Genomic DNA, 17,257 nt, shown 5'->3' with positions numbered 1-17,257 from the left:
ATATAAAGTAATAATCATACCAATATATTCCTGGTTTTAGAACACGTATAGCTTTAATTTATATAACAATAATAGTACAAAAAGGAAGAAGAAGGAATAGCTATATACAAGCAACATTCTATATTTCTTGGAATTAAGTTAGTAAAAATCTGAAGTTGATTCTGTAACATAAGATGTATATGATAAATGCTAGAGCAACCACCAAGGAAATAGTGGAAAAGTTATTAAAGATTACAATGGTGAATATTTACTTCATGCAGTAAAGAAGGAATAGAAGGCGAAAAGGATAATATGAGACACATAGAAAACAAAAACTAAAGTGGCAGACATAAATCACATTAAATGTTAATGATTAAATAATCAAAAGGCATATACAGTATAATTGGATGAAAATCAAGATCTTAATTCATGTTATCTACAGTAAACACTTTATAAATAAACTCTTTCAAAAAATAGAAGGGTCTCATTCCATGAGGTCAGTATTGCTCTGATAGGAAAAATCAGAGAAAGACAACACTTGACTTCCTACTTTTGCGTTCCAGTCGCCTAGAATGAAAAGGACATCTTTTTTTGGGTGTTAGTTCTAGAAGGTCTTCCAAGTTTTCATAGAACCATTCAACTTCACCTTCTTCAGCATTACTGGTCAAGGCATAGCCTTGGATTACTGTGATATTGAATGGATATTTGCCTTACAAATAGCTGAGAAAAGAAGAGAAGGGAAAGGCAAAGGAGAAATAGAAAGATATACCCATTTGAATGCAGAGTTCCAAAGAATAGCAAGGAGAGATAAGAAAGCCTTCCTCAGTGATCAATGCAAAGAAATAGAGCAAAACAATATAATGGGAAAGACTAGAGATCTCTTTAAGAAAATTAGAGATACCAAGGGAACTTCTCATGCAAAGATGGGGACAATAAAGGACAGAAATGGTATGGACCTAACAGAAGCAGAAGATTTTAAGAAGAGGTGGCAAGAATACACAGAAGAACTATACAAAATAGATCTTCATGACCCAGATAATCACAGTCCTGTGATCACTCACCTAGAGCCAGACATCCTGGAATGAGAAGTCAAGTGGGCCTTAGGAAGCATCACTGTGAACGAAGCTAGCAGAGGTGATGGAATTCCAGTTGAGCTATTTCAAATCCTAAAAGATGATGCTGTGAAAGTGCTACACTCAACATGCCAGCAAATTTGGGAAATGAAGCACAGGACTGGAAAAGGTCAGTTTTCATTCCAGTCCCAAAGAGAGGCAATGCCAAAGAACGCTCTAACTACCACACAATTGCACTCATCTCACACATTAGTAAAGTAATGCACAGAATTCTCCAGGCCAGGCTTCAACAGTATGTGAACTGTGAACTTCCAGATATTCAAGCTGGATTTAGAAAATGCAGAGGGGCCGGAGATCAAATTGCCAACATCGGTTGGAGCATTGAAAAAGCAAGAGAGTTCCAGAAAAACATCTGCTTCTGCTTTATTGACTATGCTAAAGCCTTTGACTGTGTGGATCACAGCAAACTGGAAAATTCTTAAAGCTATGGGAATACCAGACTACCTTACTCTTGAGAACTCTGTGTGCAGGTCAGGAAGCAACAGTTAGAACTTGACATGGAACAACGACTGGTTCCAAATAGTGTAAGGAGTACATCAAAGCTGTATATTGTCACCCTGCTTACTTAACTTATATGCCGAGTACATCTTGAGAAACACTGGGCTGCATGAAGCACAAGCTGGAATCAAGATTGCCAGGAGAAATTTCAATAACCTCATATATGCAGATGACACCACACTATGGCAGAAAGTGAAGAAGAACTAAAGAGCCTCTTGATGAAAGTGAAAGAGGAGAGTGAAAAAATTGACTTAAAACTCAACATTCAGAAAGCTAAGAGCATGGCATCCAGTCCCATCACTTCATGGCAAATAGATGGGGAAACAGTGGAAACAGTGACAGACTTTTTTTTCTTGGGCTCCATAATCACTGCAGATGGTGACTGCAGCCATGAAATTAGAAGAAATTTCTAAGTTCTTGCTTGCTCTTTGGAAGAAAAGCTATTACCAACCTAGACAGCATATTAAAAAGCAGAGACATTACTTTGCCAACAAAGGTCCCTCCAGTCAAACCTATGGTTTTTCCAGTAGTCTTGTATGGATGTGAGAGTTGGACTGTAAAGAAAGCCGAGCGCCAAAGAATTGATGTTTTGAACTGTGGTGTTGGCAAAGACTCTTGAGAGTCCCTTGGACAGCAAGGAGATCCAACCAGTTCATCCTAAAGGAAATCAGTCCTGAATATTCACTGGAAGGACTGATGCTGAAGCTCCAATACTCTGGCTATCTAATGTCAGACAAACTGACTCCTTCAAAAAGACCCTGATGCTGGGAAAGATTGAAGGTGGGAGGAGAAGAAGACGACAGAGGATGAGGTGGTTGGATGGCATCACCGCCTCAGTGGAATGAGTTTGAGCAAACTCTGGCAGTTGGTGATGGACAGGAAGGCCTGTCGTGGTGTAGTCCGTGGGGTTGCAAAGAGTTAGACATGACTGAGCGACTGAACTGAACTGAACTGATTCTTGCCTTGAGAACCCCATGAACAGCATGGAAAGGCAAAAAGGTAGGACACTGAAAGATGAACTCCTCAGGTTGGCAGGTGCCCAATGTGCTACAGGAGATCGGTAGAGAAATAACTTCAGAATAAATGAAGAGACGGAGCCAAAGAGAAAACAGCACCTGGTTGTGGATGTGACTGGTGATGGAAGTAAAGTCTAATGCTGTAAGGAGCAATATTGCCTAGGAACCTGGAGTTCATTGGTTCATGAATCAAGGCAATTTGGAAGTAGTCACAGGAGGTGGCAAGAGTGAACATTGACATTTTAGGAATCAGTGATCTAAAATGGACTGGAATGGGTGAATTTAACTCAAATGACCGTTATATCTACTACTGTGGGCAAGAATCCCTTAGAAGAAATGGAGTAGCCTTCACAGTCAACAAAAAACACCTATCGTTATACTTAATGGTAGAGACTGGGGATCAGCAAGATCCAGTTATTATTAAGAATAGGACACAGATGTACATTTTTGTCACTTCTATTCAGTATTTATTTGGAGGTTTAGTCTTGGACAGTTGGACTTGCCCTGTGGCTCAGATGGTAAAGAATCTGCCTGCAATGCAGGAGACCTGTGTTCCATCCCTGGGTTGGGAAGGTCCCCTGGTGAAGGGAAAGGCTACCCACTCCAGTATTCTGGCCTGGAGAATTCCATGGACTGTATAGTCCATGGGTTTGCAAAGAGTCAGACACGACTGAGTGATTTTCACTCTCACTAGTCTAGGACAATTAGACATGATAAAGAAAAGGTATAAAAGGTATCTAGAAGGTATCTAGATTGTAAAAGAAGAAGTAAAATTGTATTTATGTATTACACAATCTTATATACAGGAAATCTTGAGGAATCCACAGAAAAGCTATTACAAGTAATAAGAATTCAGCAAGTTATCAGGATATAAGACATATATATGTAGATAGCCTCTCTCTCTCTCTCTCTATATATATATATATAAAAGAATTATATTTCTATACAGTAGCAATGAATAAATAGAAAATGAAATTGAGAAAGCAGTTCCATTTACAATAAAATGAAGAGTTTAAAAACCTTTGGAATAAATTTAACAGTATAAATCAAAACTTTGAAAAGTATGAAATACCATTGAGGTAGAATGTCACAAAGAGTTGCAGGATGGGGATCTCTAAGAATCTACCTCTCTACTGAAGCAGTAATTACATTGGCAAAAACAGTGTCAGAATCATCTGAAGAGGTGTTTAATGAAGAAAGCTGCTAAATTTTGCTAAGATAGCATTGTGGCATTTTAGCCACAACCATCCCTGTTTATCCTGTTCAGTGATGACAAGGAGATGGTGACTCATGTTCCTCGTGTGATTTGTTGCTATTAGAGGAGGCAACACAGACCTTGTTCTTAAAGAGTGTTGTGATTGTGCTTTTTGACCTGTCTGGTGACTTCCTGAAGAGTTGGCTCAGGGGGCACCTTAATTTGACTCTCCTAAGAACTCTGTTAGAGTTCTCCTAAGAACTTTCCTAAGAGTTACAAAGAATAGCAAGGAGAGATAAGAAAGCCTTCCTCAGTGATCAATGCAAAGAAATAGAGGAAAACAACATAATGGGAAAGACTAGAGATCTCTTCAAGAAAATTAGAGATACCAAGGGAACATTTCATGCAAAGATGGGCTCGATAAAGGACAGAAATAGTATGGACCTAACAGAAGCAGAACATACTAAGAAGAGGTGGCAAGAATACACAGAAGAACTATTCAAAAAAGATCTTCACGACCCAGATAATAACAATGGTGTGATCACTCACCTAGAGCCAGACATCTTGGATTGAGAAGTCAAGTGGGCCTTAGAAAGCATCACAAAGAACAAAGCTAGTGGAGGTGATAGAATTCCAGTTGAGCTATTTCAAATCCTAAAAGATGATGCTGTGAAAGTGCTGGACGCAATATGCCAGCAAATTTAGAAAATAAAACAGTGGCCACAGGACTGGAAAACGTCAGTTTCATTCCAATCCCAAAGAAAGGCAATCCCAAAGAATGCTCTAACTACTGCACAATTGCACTCATCTCACACGCTAGTAAAGTAATGCTCAAAATTCTCCAAGCCAGGCTTCAGCAATACGTGAACCATGAACTTCCAGATGTTCAAGCTGGTTTTAGAAAAGGCAGAGGAACCAGAGATCAAATTGCCAACATCCACTGGATCATAGAAAAATCAAGAGAGTTCCAGAAAAACATTATTTCTGCTTTATTGACTATGCCAAAGTATTTGACTGTGTGGATCACAATAAACTGTGGAAAATTCTGAAAGAGATGGGCATACCAGACCACCTGACCTGCCTCTTGAGAAACCTATATGCAGGTCAGGAAGCAACAGTTAGAACTGGACATGGAACAACAGACTGGTTCCAAATAGGAAAAGGAGTATGTCAAGGCTGTATATTGTCACCCTGTTTATCTAACTTATATGCAGAGTACATCATGAGAAATGCTGGGCTGGAAGAAGCACAAGCTGGAATCAAGATTGCCAGGAGAACTATCAATAAACTCAGATATGCAGATGACACCACCCTTATGGCAGAAAGTGAAGAAGAACTAAAGAGCCTCTTGAAAGTGAAAGAGGAGAGTGAAAAAGTTGGCTTAAAGCTCAACATTCAGAAAACTAAGATCATGGCATCTGGTCCCATCACTTCTTGACAAATAGATGGGGAAACAGTGGAAACAGTGTCAGACTTTATTTTTTGGGGCTCCAAAATCATTGCAGATGGTGATTGTAGCCATGAAGTTAAAAGATGCTTACTCCTTGGAAGGAAAGTTATGACCAGCCTAGATAGCATATTAAAAAGCAGAGACATTACTTTGCCAACAAAGGTCCGTCTAGTCAAGGCTATGGTTTTTCCAATGGTCATGTATGGATGTGAGAGTTGGACTGTGAAGAAAGCTGAGCGCCGAAGAATTGATGCTTTTGAACTATGGTGTTGGAGAAGACTCTTGAGAGTCCCTTGGACTGCAAGGAGATCCAACCAGTCCATCCTAAAGGAGATCAGTCCTGGGTATTCATTGGAAGGACTGATGCTGAAGCTTAAACTCCAATACTTTGGCCACCTCATGGGAAGAGTTGACTTATTGGAAAAGACCCTGATGCTGGGAGGGATTGGGGGCAGGAGGAGAAGGGGATGACAGAGGATGAGATGACTGAATGGCATCACCTACTCGATGGGCATGAGTCTGAGTAAATTCCGGTAGTTGGTGATGGACAGGTAGGCCTGGCGTGCTGCGATTCATGGGGTCACAAAGAGTTGGACACGACTGAGCAACTGAACTGAACTGAAGAACTCCCTTAGGGCTGGGGTTGCCTCCCAGCTTGTGTCTGTGGAAAATATTTAAAGGTGTATACTATCCATTGCTGCCTGTGTTAAGGGACAACAGACAGGAGAAACAGCAGACAGACTGTAAAAGCCTAGAAGAAATTGGGGGAAAAATTCTTATCTGTAAGAAACTCGCTTTGTTTATTTAAATAAACGTGGCAGTGCTCACTTCGGCTTCGCATACGCTAAATAACCATGGTATTCACGGAGCAGATTTTAAGTTTTTTTGTTTTTGGCCACACCATGTGGCATGTGGAATCTTATTTCCCTGACCAGATATTGAGTCTGTGCACCCTGCAGTGAATGTGCAGAATCCTAACAACTGGACTGCCAAGGAATTCCCACAAAGAGACTCACTTTAGACCAATGACAGAAATAGGTTGAAAGCGAAAAAACAGAAACAGATATTCCAGGCAAATAGTAACCAAAAGAGAGCTGAGATGGTTACAATAATATTAAACAAAATAAACTTTACATCAAAAATTGTTACAAGAGACAAAGTCATTACATATTTTGTTTATCTCTTTATCTTGGTTATGCAAGGTCTCAGTTCCTTGACTAGGGATTGAACCCAGGCCACAGCAGTGAAAACCTGGAAACCTAAGTGCTAGTTCACCAGGGAACTCCCATATATTTACTTTAAAACATTAAAAAGATATAGCAATTATAATTAATACATATATGATAACAGTACTCTAATATAGTTGAAGCAAAAATTGACAGGATTGAAGGAAAAAATACAGTTATGTAATAATTGTTGAAGACTTACTACTTTATTTTTTATTGAGATATAATTGACATATTAGTTTCAGGTGTACAATGTAAATTTTTTTTTCTTGTGATGAGAATTTTAAGATTTAATCACTTGGAAACTTTCAAAAATACAATTCAGTATTATTAACTGTAGTCACTATGCTCTACATAACATCCCGAGGGCTTACTTACTCTTTAAATAAAAAGTTTGCCTAATGGGACCACCTTTATCCATCTTTGCTCACCTCTCACTCCCAATCTGTGGCAACCACCCAACTGTTCTGTATCTATGAGATGGGTTTTTTTGTTTGTTTTGTTTTTGTTTTTAGATTCCTCTTATAAGTGAGACCAAATGGTTTTTGTCTTTCTCTGACTTAACTTCACTTAGCATAATGTCCTCAAGGTCCATCCATTTTGTGGCAAATGGCAGCATTTCCTGATAGCATTGTGGTGTTAATTTGTATTTCCCTGATAATAGCACCTGATATTGAGCACCTTTTCTTGGACCTGTTGGCTACCTATATGACTTCTTTGTGGGAAAAAAAAATTGTCTATTTAGATCCTCTGCCCATTTTTAAATGAGATTTGTTTGGGGTTTTTTTTTGCTATTGAGTTATATGAATTCTTCATATATTTTGGATATTAATTTTATATGAGATGTTTTGTGTGGTTTGCAAATGTTTTCTCTCATTTGGTAGGTTGTCTTTTCATTTTGTTGATGGGCTTCCTTTTAGTGTGAAAGCTTTTCAGTTTGATGTAGTCCACTTGTTAATTTTTGCTTTTGTTGCCTTTGCTGTTAAATCCAAAAAGGCATCACCAATTCGATGTCAGGAGCTTATTGCCTATGTTTTCTTCTAGGAGTTTTAAGGCTCCAGGCCTTATGTTAAAGTCTTTAATCGATTTTGACTTGAGTTTTGTGTATGATATAAGATAGAGGTCCAGTTTCATTCTTTTACATTTGGCTATCTTAATTTTCCAACACCATTTATTGAAGTTACTGTCTTTTCCCCATTGTCTACTTTTGTTAATAGCTATGAATTAATTAGCCATGTAGGCATGGGTTTATTTATAGCTCTCTTTTCTGCTCTGTTGAGCTTATGCATTTATTTTTATGCCAGTACATACTGTTTCGGTTACTACAGTTTGAAATCAGGGATTGCATTGCCTCTAGCTTTATTTTTCTTTCTCAAGATTGTTTTGACTATTTACTGTCTTTCTTGTTTCCACAAAAAAAATTGGGATGATTTGTTCTATTTCTGTGAAAAATGCACTGGATTTTAATAGGTTATTTCATTGAATCTGTAGATTGCTTTGGATAATACAGAGATTTTAAAAATATTATTTTTTCTAATGAGCACAGAATAATTTTTCATTTATTTGTGCTTTTTTCAATTTTTTTCATCAGTGTCTTCTAGCTTTCAGTGTATAGGTCTTTCACACCCTTGGTTAAATTTATTTCTAGGTATTTTATTCATTTTGTTGCAATTGTTAATGGGCTTGATTTTCTTAATTTCTTTTTCTGGCTGTTGTTAGTGTATAGGAATGCCACTGATTTTTGCATATTGATTTTGTATCCTGCAACTTTACTGAGTTCACTAGTTAATTCTAACAGGTAGTTTTTGTGTTTTTTGGGGGTTGAGTTTTTAGGGTTTCCTTGATACATTAATTATTATGCCACTTGCAGATAGAGACAGTCTTACTTCCTTGTTTCCAATATGAATTCTTTGTATTTCTTTTACTTACCTAACTGCCCAGGCTAGGGCTTTTGGTACTATGTTGATTAAAAGTATGAAGAGTAGGCATCCTTGTTTTGTTCCTGATTTTAGAGGAAAAACTTTAAACTATTAACCATTGAGTATGATGTTAGCTATGAATACTTTATATAATAATGGAAGATCATTCATCTAAAAATGGATGAAGGGCAAAAAGGAAATAGAAGACTCTATGAATCAACTAGATCTAACAGATATATATGGTCTGCACCCAGCAACAGGCTATAGATTCTTAACAAGTGAAAATGGTATATTCTCTAGGATATGCCATATGTTAGATCACAAAACAAGTCTCAGGCATTTTTTAAAGTTTAAAACCATACAGAGTTTCTTTTCCAGCTATGATGGAATGAAACTAGTCATCAATAACAGAAAGAAAAACTGGAAAATTGACAAATATTGGAAATTAAACAGCACACTCTTAAACAGCCAATTGGTCATATAAGACATCATAAGGAAAATTAGGAAATACATTGAGATGAATGAAAACAGAACATACCCAAACTTAAGGAATTATATACAGAAGCAGTGCTGATAGAGAAATTCATAGCTGCCCTAGCCTACATTTAAAAAGGAAGATCTCAAATTAACAACCTAATTTTATGCCTTAAGGAACTAGAAACAAAAGAGCAGATAAAACCCAAAGCTAGTAGAAGGAAGGATGTAATAAAGATTAGAGATAAATGGAATAAACAGTAGAAAAACAATAGAGAGCTTAATGAAATAGAGAAAAAAAGTCAAAAAAATTACCTTTTAGAAATGATAACAATATTGACAAACTTTTATAGCTAAGCTAAGAAAAAAAGAGAGAAGACATAAGTTACTAAATCTATAGTAATGAAATCTATAAAAATGAAATCAGGTACATTATCCTGATCTCATAGAAATAAAAATGGTTATAGGATAATAATTATAGAATAATTGTACACCAAGTTAGATGACCTAGATGAAATGGACAAGCACATGAATTACCAAAACTACCTCAAGAAGAGATAGAAAATCTGAACCAGACTTATCAAGAAATAAGTCTTGACCAAATATATCAAGAGATTGAATATATCAAGAGATTGAATCAGTAATTAAAAATCTCCCAACAAAGAAAAACCCTGGATTAGATATCTTCACTGGTGAATTCTACTAAAGTTTTAAAGAAGAATTAACACTAATCATGCTCATAGTCCTCCAAAATATATAAAAGGGAATGATTCTAAGGCCAGCATTATCCTGTTACCAAAGCCAGGAAAAGACATCACAAGAAAGAATATTGCAGGTCAAAATGCCTTTTGAATATAAACATATGACCAACAAAATACTAGTAAGCTAAATCCAACAGTGTATTAAAAGGATTATATGCCATGACCAAGTGGGATTTCCCTCAAGAATTCTAAGTGTTGTTTAATATCAGAAAATCAATCAGTGTCATATTCAATACACTTCATTAGAACAATGAATGAACAAAACTACCTGATCATCTCAATTGGTGCTGAAAAAGCATCTGATAAAATCCAACACCTTTTCTTGATAAAAATTAATTCCTGATTTCAAAACTTACTCCGCAAAATAGAAATAGAAGTTTTTCTATATGATAAAAGATATATATCAAAAACCCGACAATTAACATTATACTCAATGATGAAGGCCCAAAAGCTTTCCCTCTATAATTTGGGGAACAAGATAAGGATGTCTGCTTTTACCACTGCTGTTCAACGTGGTACTGGAAGTTCTAGCCAGGACAATTAGGCAAGAAAAAAAAAATTCAAATTAAAGACATTAATTCAAAATTACCTCTTTTCACACATGATGCTACATATGAATGATCTTATAAATAGAAAGTCCTAAAAAATCCACAAAAATTTATTAGAGCAAATGAATGAATTCAGCAAAGTTGCCGGGGGTAAGATCAATTTACAAAATTCAGTTGTATTTTTGTACACTAGCAGTAAGCAAACTAAAAAAGAAATTGAGAATGCAATTACTTTTTATAGTAGCAACAAAAAGAGTAAAATATAGAGGAATAAATCTCACCAAGGAAGTACAAAACTTGTAAACTGAAATCCTTAAAACACTGAAATAAATTAGACTGAAGTAAATGGGAAGGTATTAATGTATATGCATTGACAGACTTATTATTAAGATGACAATACTTCCCAAAAGGATTTGCAAAATCAATACAATCCTTTTCAAAATCCCAATTGCTTTTTTGCAGAAATGGAAAAGCTGATTCTAAAATTTATATGGAATTTTAAGGGATCTGGAATAGTAAAAAACCATCTTAAAAAAGGAAAACAAAGATGGAGGACTCACAGTTCTTTGCTTCAAATTCCACAATGCTATTAATACTTAGTGTCAAAAAATGTGTTATCAATAGGATGAGGGGACAAGCCACAGACTAGGAGAAAATATTTCTGAAAGATGTATCTGATAAAGAACTGTTATCTAAATATACAAAGAACTCTGAAAACTCAATAATAAGAAAATGAACAACCCAATTAAAAATGGACAAAAAACCTCATCAGGTACCTCAGCAGACAACATAAAAAGATGACAAGCATAGGAAAGATGCTCCACATCATGTATCATTAGGGAATTGCAAATTTAAACAACACTGAGTTATCACTATGGTAGTGCTTTTCCCACTACACCACAATGCAGATGCTTCTGCAGTTATTCATTTTCATCTATGTAACCTTTTAGGATTATTCTTGTCTTTGTTCTCTAGATATAATACTAACTTGTTTTACCACACCAATATAGCCATGTGATGTTTGCATTACAGCACACTTTAGCACATATCAAGTATATACTACTTGGATTTTAGATTTTTTTAAATTAAATTGTCCACTAAATCTTGTGATTTGGTGTCTTACCTATACTGAGTCCTGAAAGACTATTTAGTTGGTGAATTGTTTCTAGCTGAAGAGAAGAAGGCTTTGTGGAGGAAGTTGATTTGAGTACCCCCCTTGTAGTATTTGTTAGTTGTTCAGTTGTGTCTGATTCTTTGAGACCCCCATAGACTGTAGCCTGTCGGACTTCTCTGTCCATGAAATTCTCCAGGCAAGGAAACTGGAGTGGGTTGCCATTTCCTTCTCCAGGGGATCTTCCTGACCCAGGGATTGAACCTGGGTATCCTGCATTGTGGAAAGATTCTTTACTGTCTGTGCCACAAAGGAAGCCCAGAGGTTTGTGACATGTGCAGGAGGCAGTCATCAGGGCCATCCTTAAGAAAAAGAAATGCAAAAAGGCAAAATGGTTGTCTGACGAGGCCTTACAAATAGATATGAAAAGAAGAGAAGCAAAAAACAAAGGAGAAAAGGAAGGATATACCCATTTGAATGCAGAGTTCCAAAGAATAGCAAGGAGAGATAAGAAAGCCTTCCTCAGTGATCAATGCAAAGAAATAGAGAAAAACAATATAATGGGAAAGACTAGAGATCTCTTCGAGAAAATTAGAGATACCAAGGGAATTTTTCATGCAAAGGTGGAGACAATAAAGGACAGAAATGGTATGGACCTAACAGAAGCAGAAGATATTAAGAAGAGGTGGCAAGAATACACAGAAGAACTGTACAAAAAAGATCTTCATGACCCAGATAATCACAATGCTGTGATCACTCACTCACCTGAAATTTGAAGTCAAGTGGGCCTTATGAAGCATCACTATGAACGAAGCTAGCAGAGGTGATGGAATTTCAGTTGAGCTATTTCAAATCTTAAAAGATGATGCTGTGAAAGTGCTGCACTCAATATACCAGCAAATTTGGAAAACTAAGTAGTGGCCACAGGACTGGAAAAGGTCAGTTTTCACGGCAATGCCAAAGAATGCTCAGACTACCACACAGTTACACTCATCTCACACGCTAGTAAAGTAATGCTCGAAATTCTCCAAGCCAGGCTTCACAGTTCGTGAACCATGAACTTCCAGATGTTCAAGTTGGATTTAGAAAAGGCAGAGGAACCAGAGATCAAATTGCCAACATCTTTGGATCATTGAAAAAGCAAGAAAGTTCCAGAAAAACATCTATTTCTGCTTTATTGACTACCCCAAAGCCTTTAACAGTGTGGATCACAACAAACTATGGAAAATTCTTTGAGATGAGATAACAGACCACCTGACCTGCCTCCTGAGAAATCTGTATGCAGGTCAAGAAGCCACAATTAAAATTGGACATGGAACAACAAACTGGTTCCAAATCTGGAAAGTAGTACATCAAGGCTGTATATTGTCACCCTGCTCATTTGACTTATATGCAGAGTACACCATGAGAAATGCTAGGCTGGATAAAGCACAAGCTGGAATCAAGATTGCCAGGAGAAATATCAGTAACCTCAAATATGCGGATACCACTGTTATGGCAGAAAGCAAAGAAGAACTAAAGAGCCTCTTGATGAAAGGGAAAGAGAAGAGTGAAAAAGTTGGCTTAAAGTTCAACATTCAGAAAACTAAGATCATGGCATCCAGTTCCATCACTTCATGGCAAATAGATGGGAAAGCAGTGAAAACAGTGACAGACTTTATTTTCTTGGGCTCCAAAATCACTGCAGATGGTAACTGCAGCCATGAAATTAAAAGACGTTTACTTGGAAGAAATGTTATGACCAACCTAGACAGCATATTAAAAAGCAGAGACATTACTTTGTCAACGAATGTCCGTCTAGTCAAAGCTATAGTTTTTCCAGTAGTCATGTATGTATGTGAGACTTGGACTATAAAGAAAGCTGAGCACCGAAGAATTGATGCTTTTGTTTTGTTTTGGTTTTTTTTGAATTTTTTTTGAATTGATGCTTTTGAACTGTGGTGTTGGAGAAGTCTCTTGAGAATCTCTTAGACAGCAAGGAGGTCCAGCCAGTCTATCCTAAAGGAAATCAGTCCTGATTATTCATTGGAAGGACTGATGCTGAAGCTGAAACTCCAATACTTTGGCTACCTGATGCGAAGAACTGACTCATTTGAAAAGACTCTGATACTGGGAAAGAATGAAGGCGGGAGGAGAAGGGGACAACAGGATGAGATGGTTGGATGGCATCACCATCTCAATGGACATGAGTTTGAGTAAACTCCAGGAGTTAGTGATGCACAGGCAGGCCTGGTGTGCTGCAGTCCATGGGGTTACAGAGAGTCAGACACAACTGAGGGATTGAACTTTGTAGAATATGAAGTATTTGTGGAATCCAACAGATGGAGGACATAAAGGTAGAAGAACTAAGGAGCTAAGTCATAGTATTAATAACTTCCAGTGCTATGCATTCAGTACATATATATTAAATTAAAATGCCTGAATGAGGATGTGGTAGTAGGAATGGAAATGTGAAACATTTCAGAAGCTATGTTTCATATTTGTAATACTGATCCTGGGTAAAGTCTCTAGCACTTGAAGATTTGGGTTAAAACACCACCACTGAAGAAACCCTGTGTTTCCAAAGAATTTGAGATTGCAGTCTATTAGTTGTACTTATATTTTTAAAGGGAAGGAAACAGTTAACCTTTAAAAGAGAAGTGGGAGCGTGAAATGAAACACCCAGCTTGTCTTGGGTTTTGTTAATGAGCATGGTAATTATACTTATATTATCTGTCACTCCTGGAGGAGGAAATGGCAGCCCACTCCAGTATCCTTGCCTGGAGATTTCGTAGAGAGAGGAGCCTGGTGGGCTATATATATATAGTCCATGATGTCACAGTCAGACACTACTGCGTGAATTATGCTTATCTGTCACTAGATGGAGTCCATGAGTCCAGGCAAATTTTGGATAGACTTTTCTGTATATCTCTTCCTATGATTCCTGTTTTGTGCCTTTGAAGTGTAGAGTAACACTATTTAAAAAAGATTGACAAGTAAGCTTGAATGGCAGAATTTTAGATTTGCCTTAAAAGAATAACCGTTGGTTTGTAAAACAGCAAAATAATCTTTTCAATTCTTCATATCCCCATTCTCCAAAATTTTTTTTTGAGAAACAGTCTGAAAAATTAGTTTAATATCAGTTCTAAGTCATTCTAGTATTAAGAGTGTTTTTAATATAATTCTTTACTGAATGTGAATTTAAAAGTTAAATTGTTATCCTCTGAGTGCCCTCCCTCCACCCCCAAGAATTCTTGGTTTCAACCAGTTTCGCATTTCCCCCACCATAAGGTTTGTTTCAGATAGTAGTAAGAACAATTGTTACACTACTTACCAAGTGTCAGTTTTTAAGCAAGCACAACAGGTGCCTGCATTTCTAAAACCTTACATGGCATAAAGCATTGTGAGAGAAAGGATCAGATAACTGTTAATAATTTTTCCTTTATCCAGTCTACCAAAAGATAAGAAGTCTGAGGCTGATGAGAGATAATAGTTACAAGCTTACTTTGCCAATTATTTCATGTTAGGACTAGGCAACATGTGGATGAATACATGAAGTGGTTGCAAAAAGTTAACCTTGGGAGCTCTGTAGGCTCCAAAGATGATGTAGTTAAACTTGCTCAGTTAATCTGCACACAAGACAACATGTGGGCAATGTATGATATAATTCCTTTTTTGTCTTTCTGCTACAGCACGTGCCCTTATAGTCGGCCTCCCTTTGGCTATGGAAATTTTCCAAGTTCAATGCCAGAATGCCTTGGTTATTATGAAGACAGGTACCAAAAACACGAGGCTATGTTTTCAGCTTTAAATAGAGACTATCCTTTTAGAGACTACCCAGATGAACACGCTCACAGCGAAGATTCTCGAAGTTGTGAGAACACGGATGGGACTTCTTACTCTAACAGTCATAGCCACAGTGGGGAAGAATACTTAAATCCCATGCCTCAGCTGGACATTGGAGCCTTGGAGAATGTCTTCACAGCTCCGACATCAACTCCCTCTAGTATCCAGCAAGTCAATGTCACTGACAGTGATGAGGAGGAAGAAGAAAAAGTGCTCAGGAATTTATAATTTTAAAACAAATATGCACAGAAAATAAACATTTCTTAAAATATATTCTGGGTCACTTGGTGTGAGAAAAAAAAGCCTAGAATGCTTTGCTGAGAGTTTTCAGCCATGATTTGAGGAGTCAAAACCAAATGTAATTTATGCCTTCATAAAGTTTTGATTAGTGAAACTGGAGTCTGATGTTTCATCATAGGAATATTTAAGATATGAAGTAGTTTATTTTTATGGCTGAAATTTGCATCAGCATATATTATCATTACTTTATCTTGGAATGTGCAAAATACCAAATCCTCACAATTATATGTGAGAGGAAAGGGAGTGTATAATCTGTCATAAGTGTGACTTGTAGTTTATCTCAGGACGCCTTTACTTTTCTTTATATGATTTTTTTTGTTTGGTGTTAATGTAATACTTACGGATATTTCAGTTTTTGTGTAACATTTTGAAAATATTTTGATAACTTTTAGTAGTAAATTGGGACTCAGTTACTAAATTTAATTTACACTAATAACCAATTATAAGTTGCAAATGTGTTTTAATGGAACCTGAGTAATTCCTTCAGTTAAATTAGTCATTTCTGTTCCTAAACATTTTCATCATCTTTTTTGGATATATTTCCATTTGGTGTGCATTGTTCTACTTTTGTTATAATTAAATAAATGTAGAGAAAATTGTTCTTGTTGGATGTTTTCTGTTTAGGGGATAGAAATAAGCCAAACGAGTGTTTTTCAGATGAGAATAGTGTCCTTACCATTCATATCTTTATTTTTACTTAATAGTCTCTAGAATCGTACAGATCCTATTAGCTTACTTGAAGCTGCATCAGCGAAGATGGTGTGCATATATTCTGATGCCGTTTCCAGACTCTTTACAGATTGTCCTATGACTTAAGCACTCCCCTCAGTGGAAGAGCTCTTCCAAATTTGGTTCAGGAAGTTGTCTTTAAAACCATAGAGTTTATTTAAGAGCACGTGGGATTTGTTTAATTCACAGTGAGCAAAAGAATTCTGTTTGCAGTGTGACCTCTTGGTAAATACCCATTTATGAACAGAGAGAACCATATTAGAACTGGATCAGAACCACCAGAGTTGGGATCAGGGTAGAAAAGATCTATTAATACAAGACACAAAGTGAATTGATGATCAGATGTAACCACATACCAATACACCTTTCCCTCAATGATCTGTATGCTTTATGCAAATTGAGATTTTTTTTTTTTTTACTTAAAACTGCTTGGAAGTTGTGTATGGAAACCTGTTTTAAGCTTCCGACTTCTTCCTTTACTAAACCTGTATTTGTCCCTTAAGCAAAGGCTGTTAATGTAATATATTTCATCAACCATAGATTTATTGTATATAGCATTTCCTTTTCCCAATAAAATTTTTATTTTCATATTTTATATTCATTATTACTCTGTGCAGTGTTATGTGAATGTGGTTAAGGACCAAAACTTGAATTTCTTGGTAGAGAATGAACATGTAACTTCATGTTGGAACTACAGCACATTTAATGTCTACGCCTGACAGATGTCTACACCATTGTATGTGAGTTTGAGCCATTTTATCCCATCTCATTTTAATAACACCTTAGATACTAAACTGGGTTTAGAGTAACTTACTCTTTTTTACTGAAGTATAGCTCATTTACAATATTATACTAATTAGTATTAGATGTACAACATAGTGATTCAGTGTTTTTATAGATTATACTCCATTTAAAGTTATTATAAAATACTGGGTATATTCTTTGTTCTGTACACTATGTCCAGTAGCTTATTTTATACATGGTAGTTTGTACCTCTTAACCCCCATCCTTATTTTGCCCCTCTGCCAATCCTTCTCCTCACTGGTAACCACTAGTTCTCAATATTTATGAATCTGCTTCTGTTTTGCTATGT

At 36.5% G+C, this 17,257-nt stretch overlaps 1 protein-coding gene across 2 annotated transcripts in view; it reads left to right on the top strand.

Moving 5' to 3' along the window:
• Positions 1 to 16,723, top strand: part of SOX30 (SRY-box transcription factor 30) — a 38,979-nt gene extending 22,256 nt beyond the window's left edge. The window contains exon 5 of one of the 2 annotated variants that reach the window (XM_065919003.1): positions 14,982 to 16,723. In XM_065919003.1, the coding sequence (XP_065775075.1) occupies positions 14,982 to 15,363 (382 nt within the window). In that variant the 3' untranslated portion in view covers positions 15,364 to 16,723. The remainder of the gene's footprint in view (positions 1 to 14,981) is intronic. The other variant, XM_065919004.1, reaches the window with a different exon arrangement.
• The last annotated feature ends 534 nt before the right edge of the window (positions 16,724 to 17,257 follow it).

This window comes from Muntiacus reevesi, chromosome 1 (assembly GCF_963930625.1).
Source record: "Muntiacus reevesi chromosome 1, mMunRee1.1, whole genome shotgun sequence".
NCBI lineage: Eukaryota > Metazoa > Chordata > Mammalia > Artiodactyla > Cervidae > Muntiacus > Muntiacus reevesi.
Note: the sequence above shows the minus strand (reverse complement) of the source record. Positions and strands in the feature narration are given on the sequence as shown.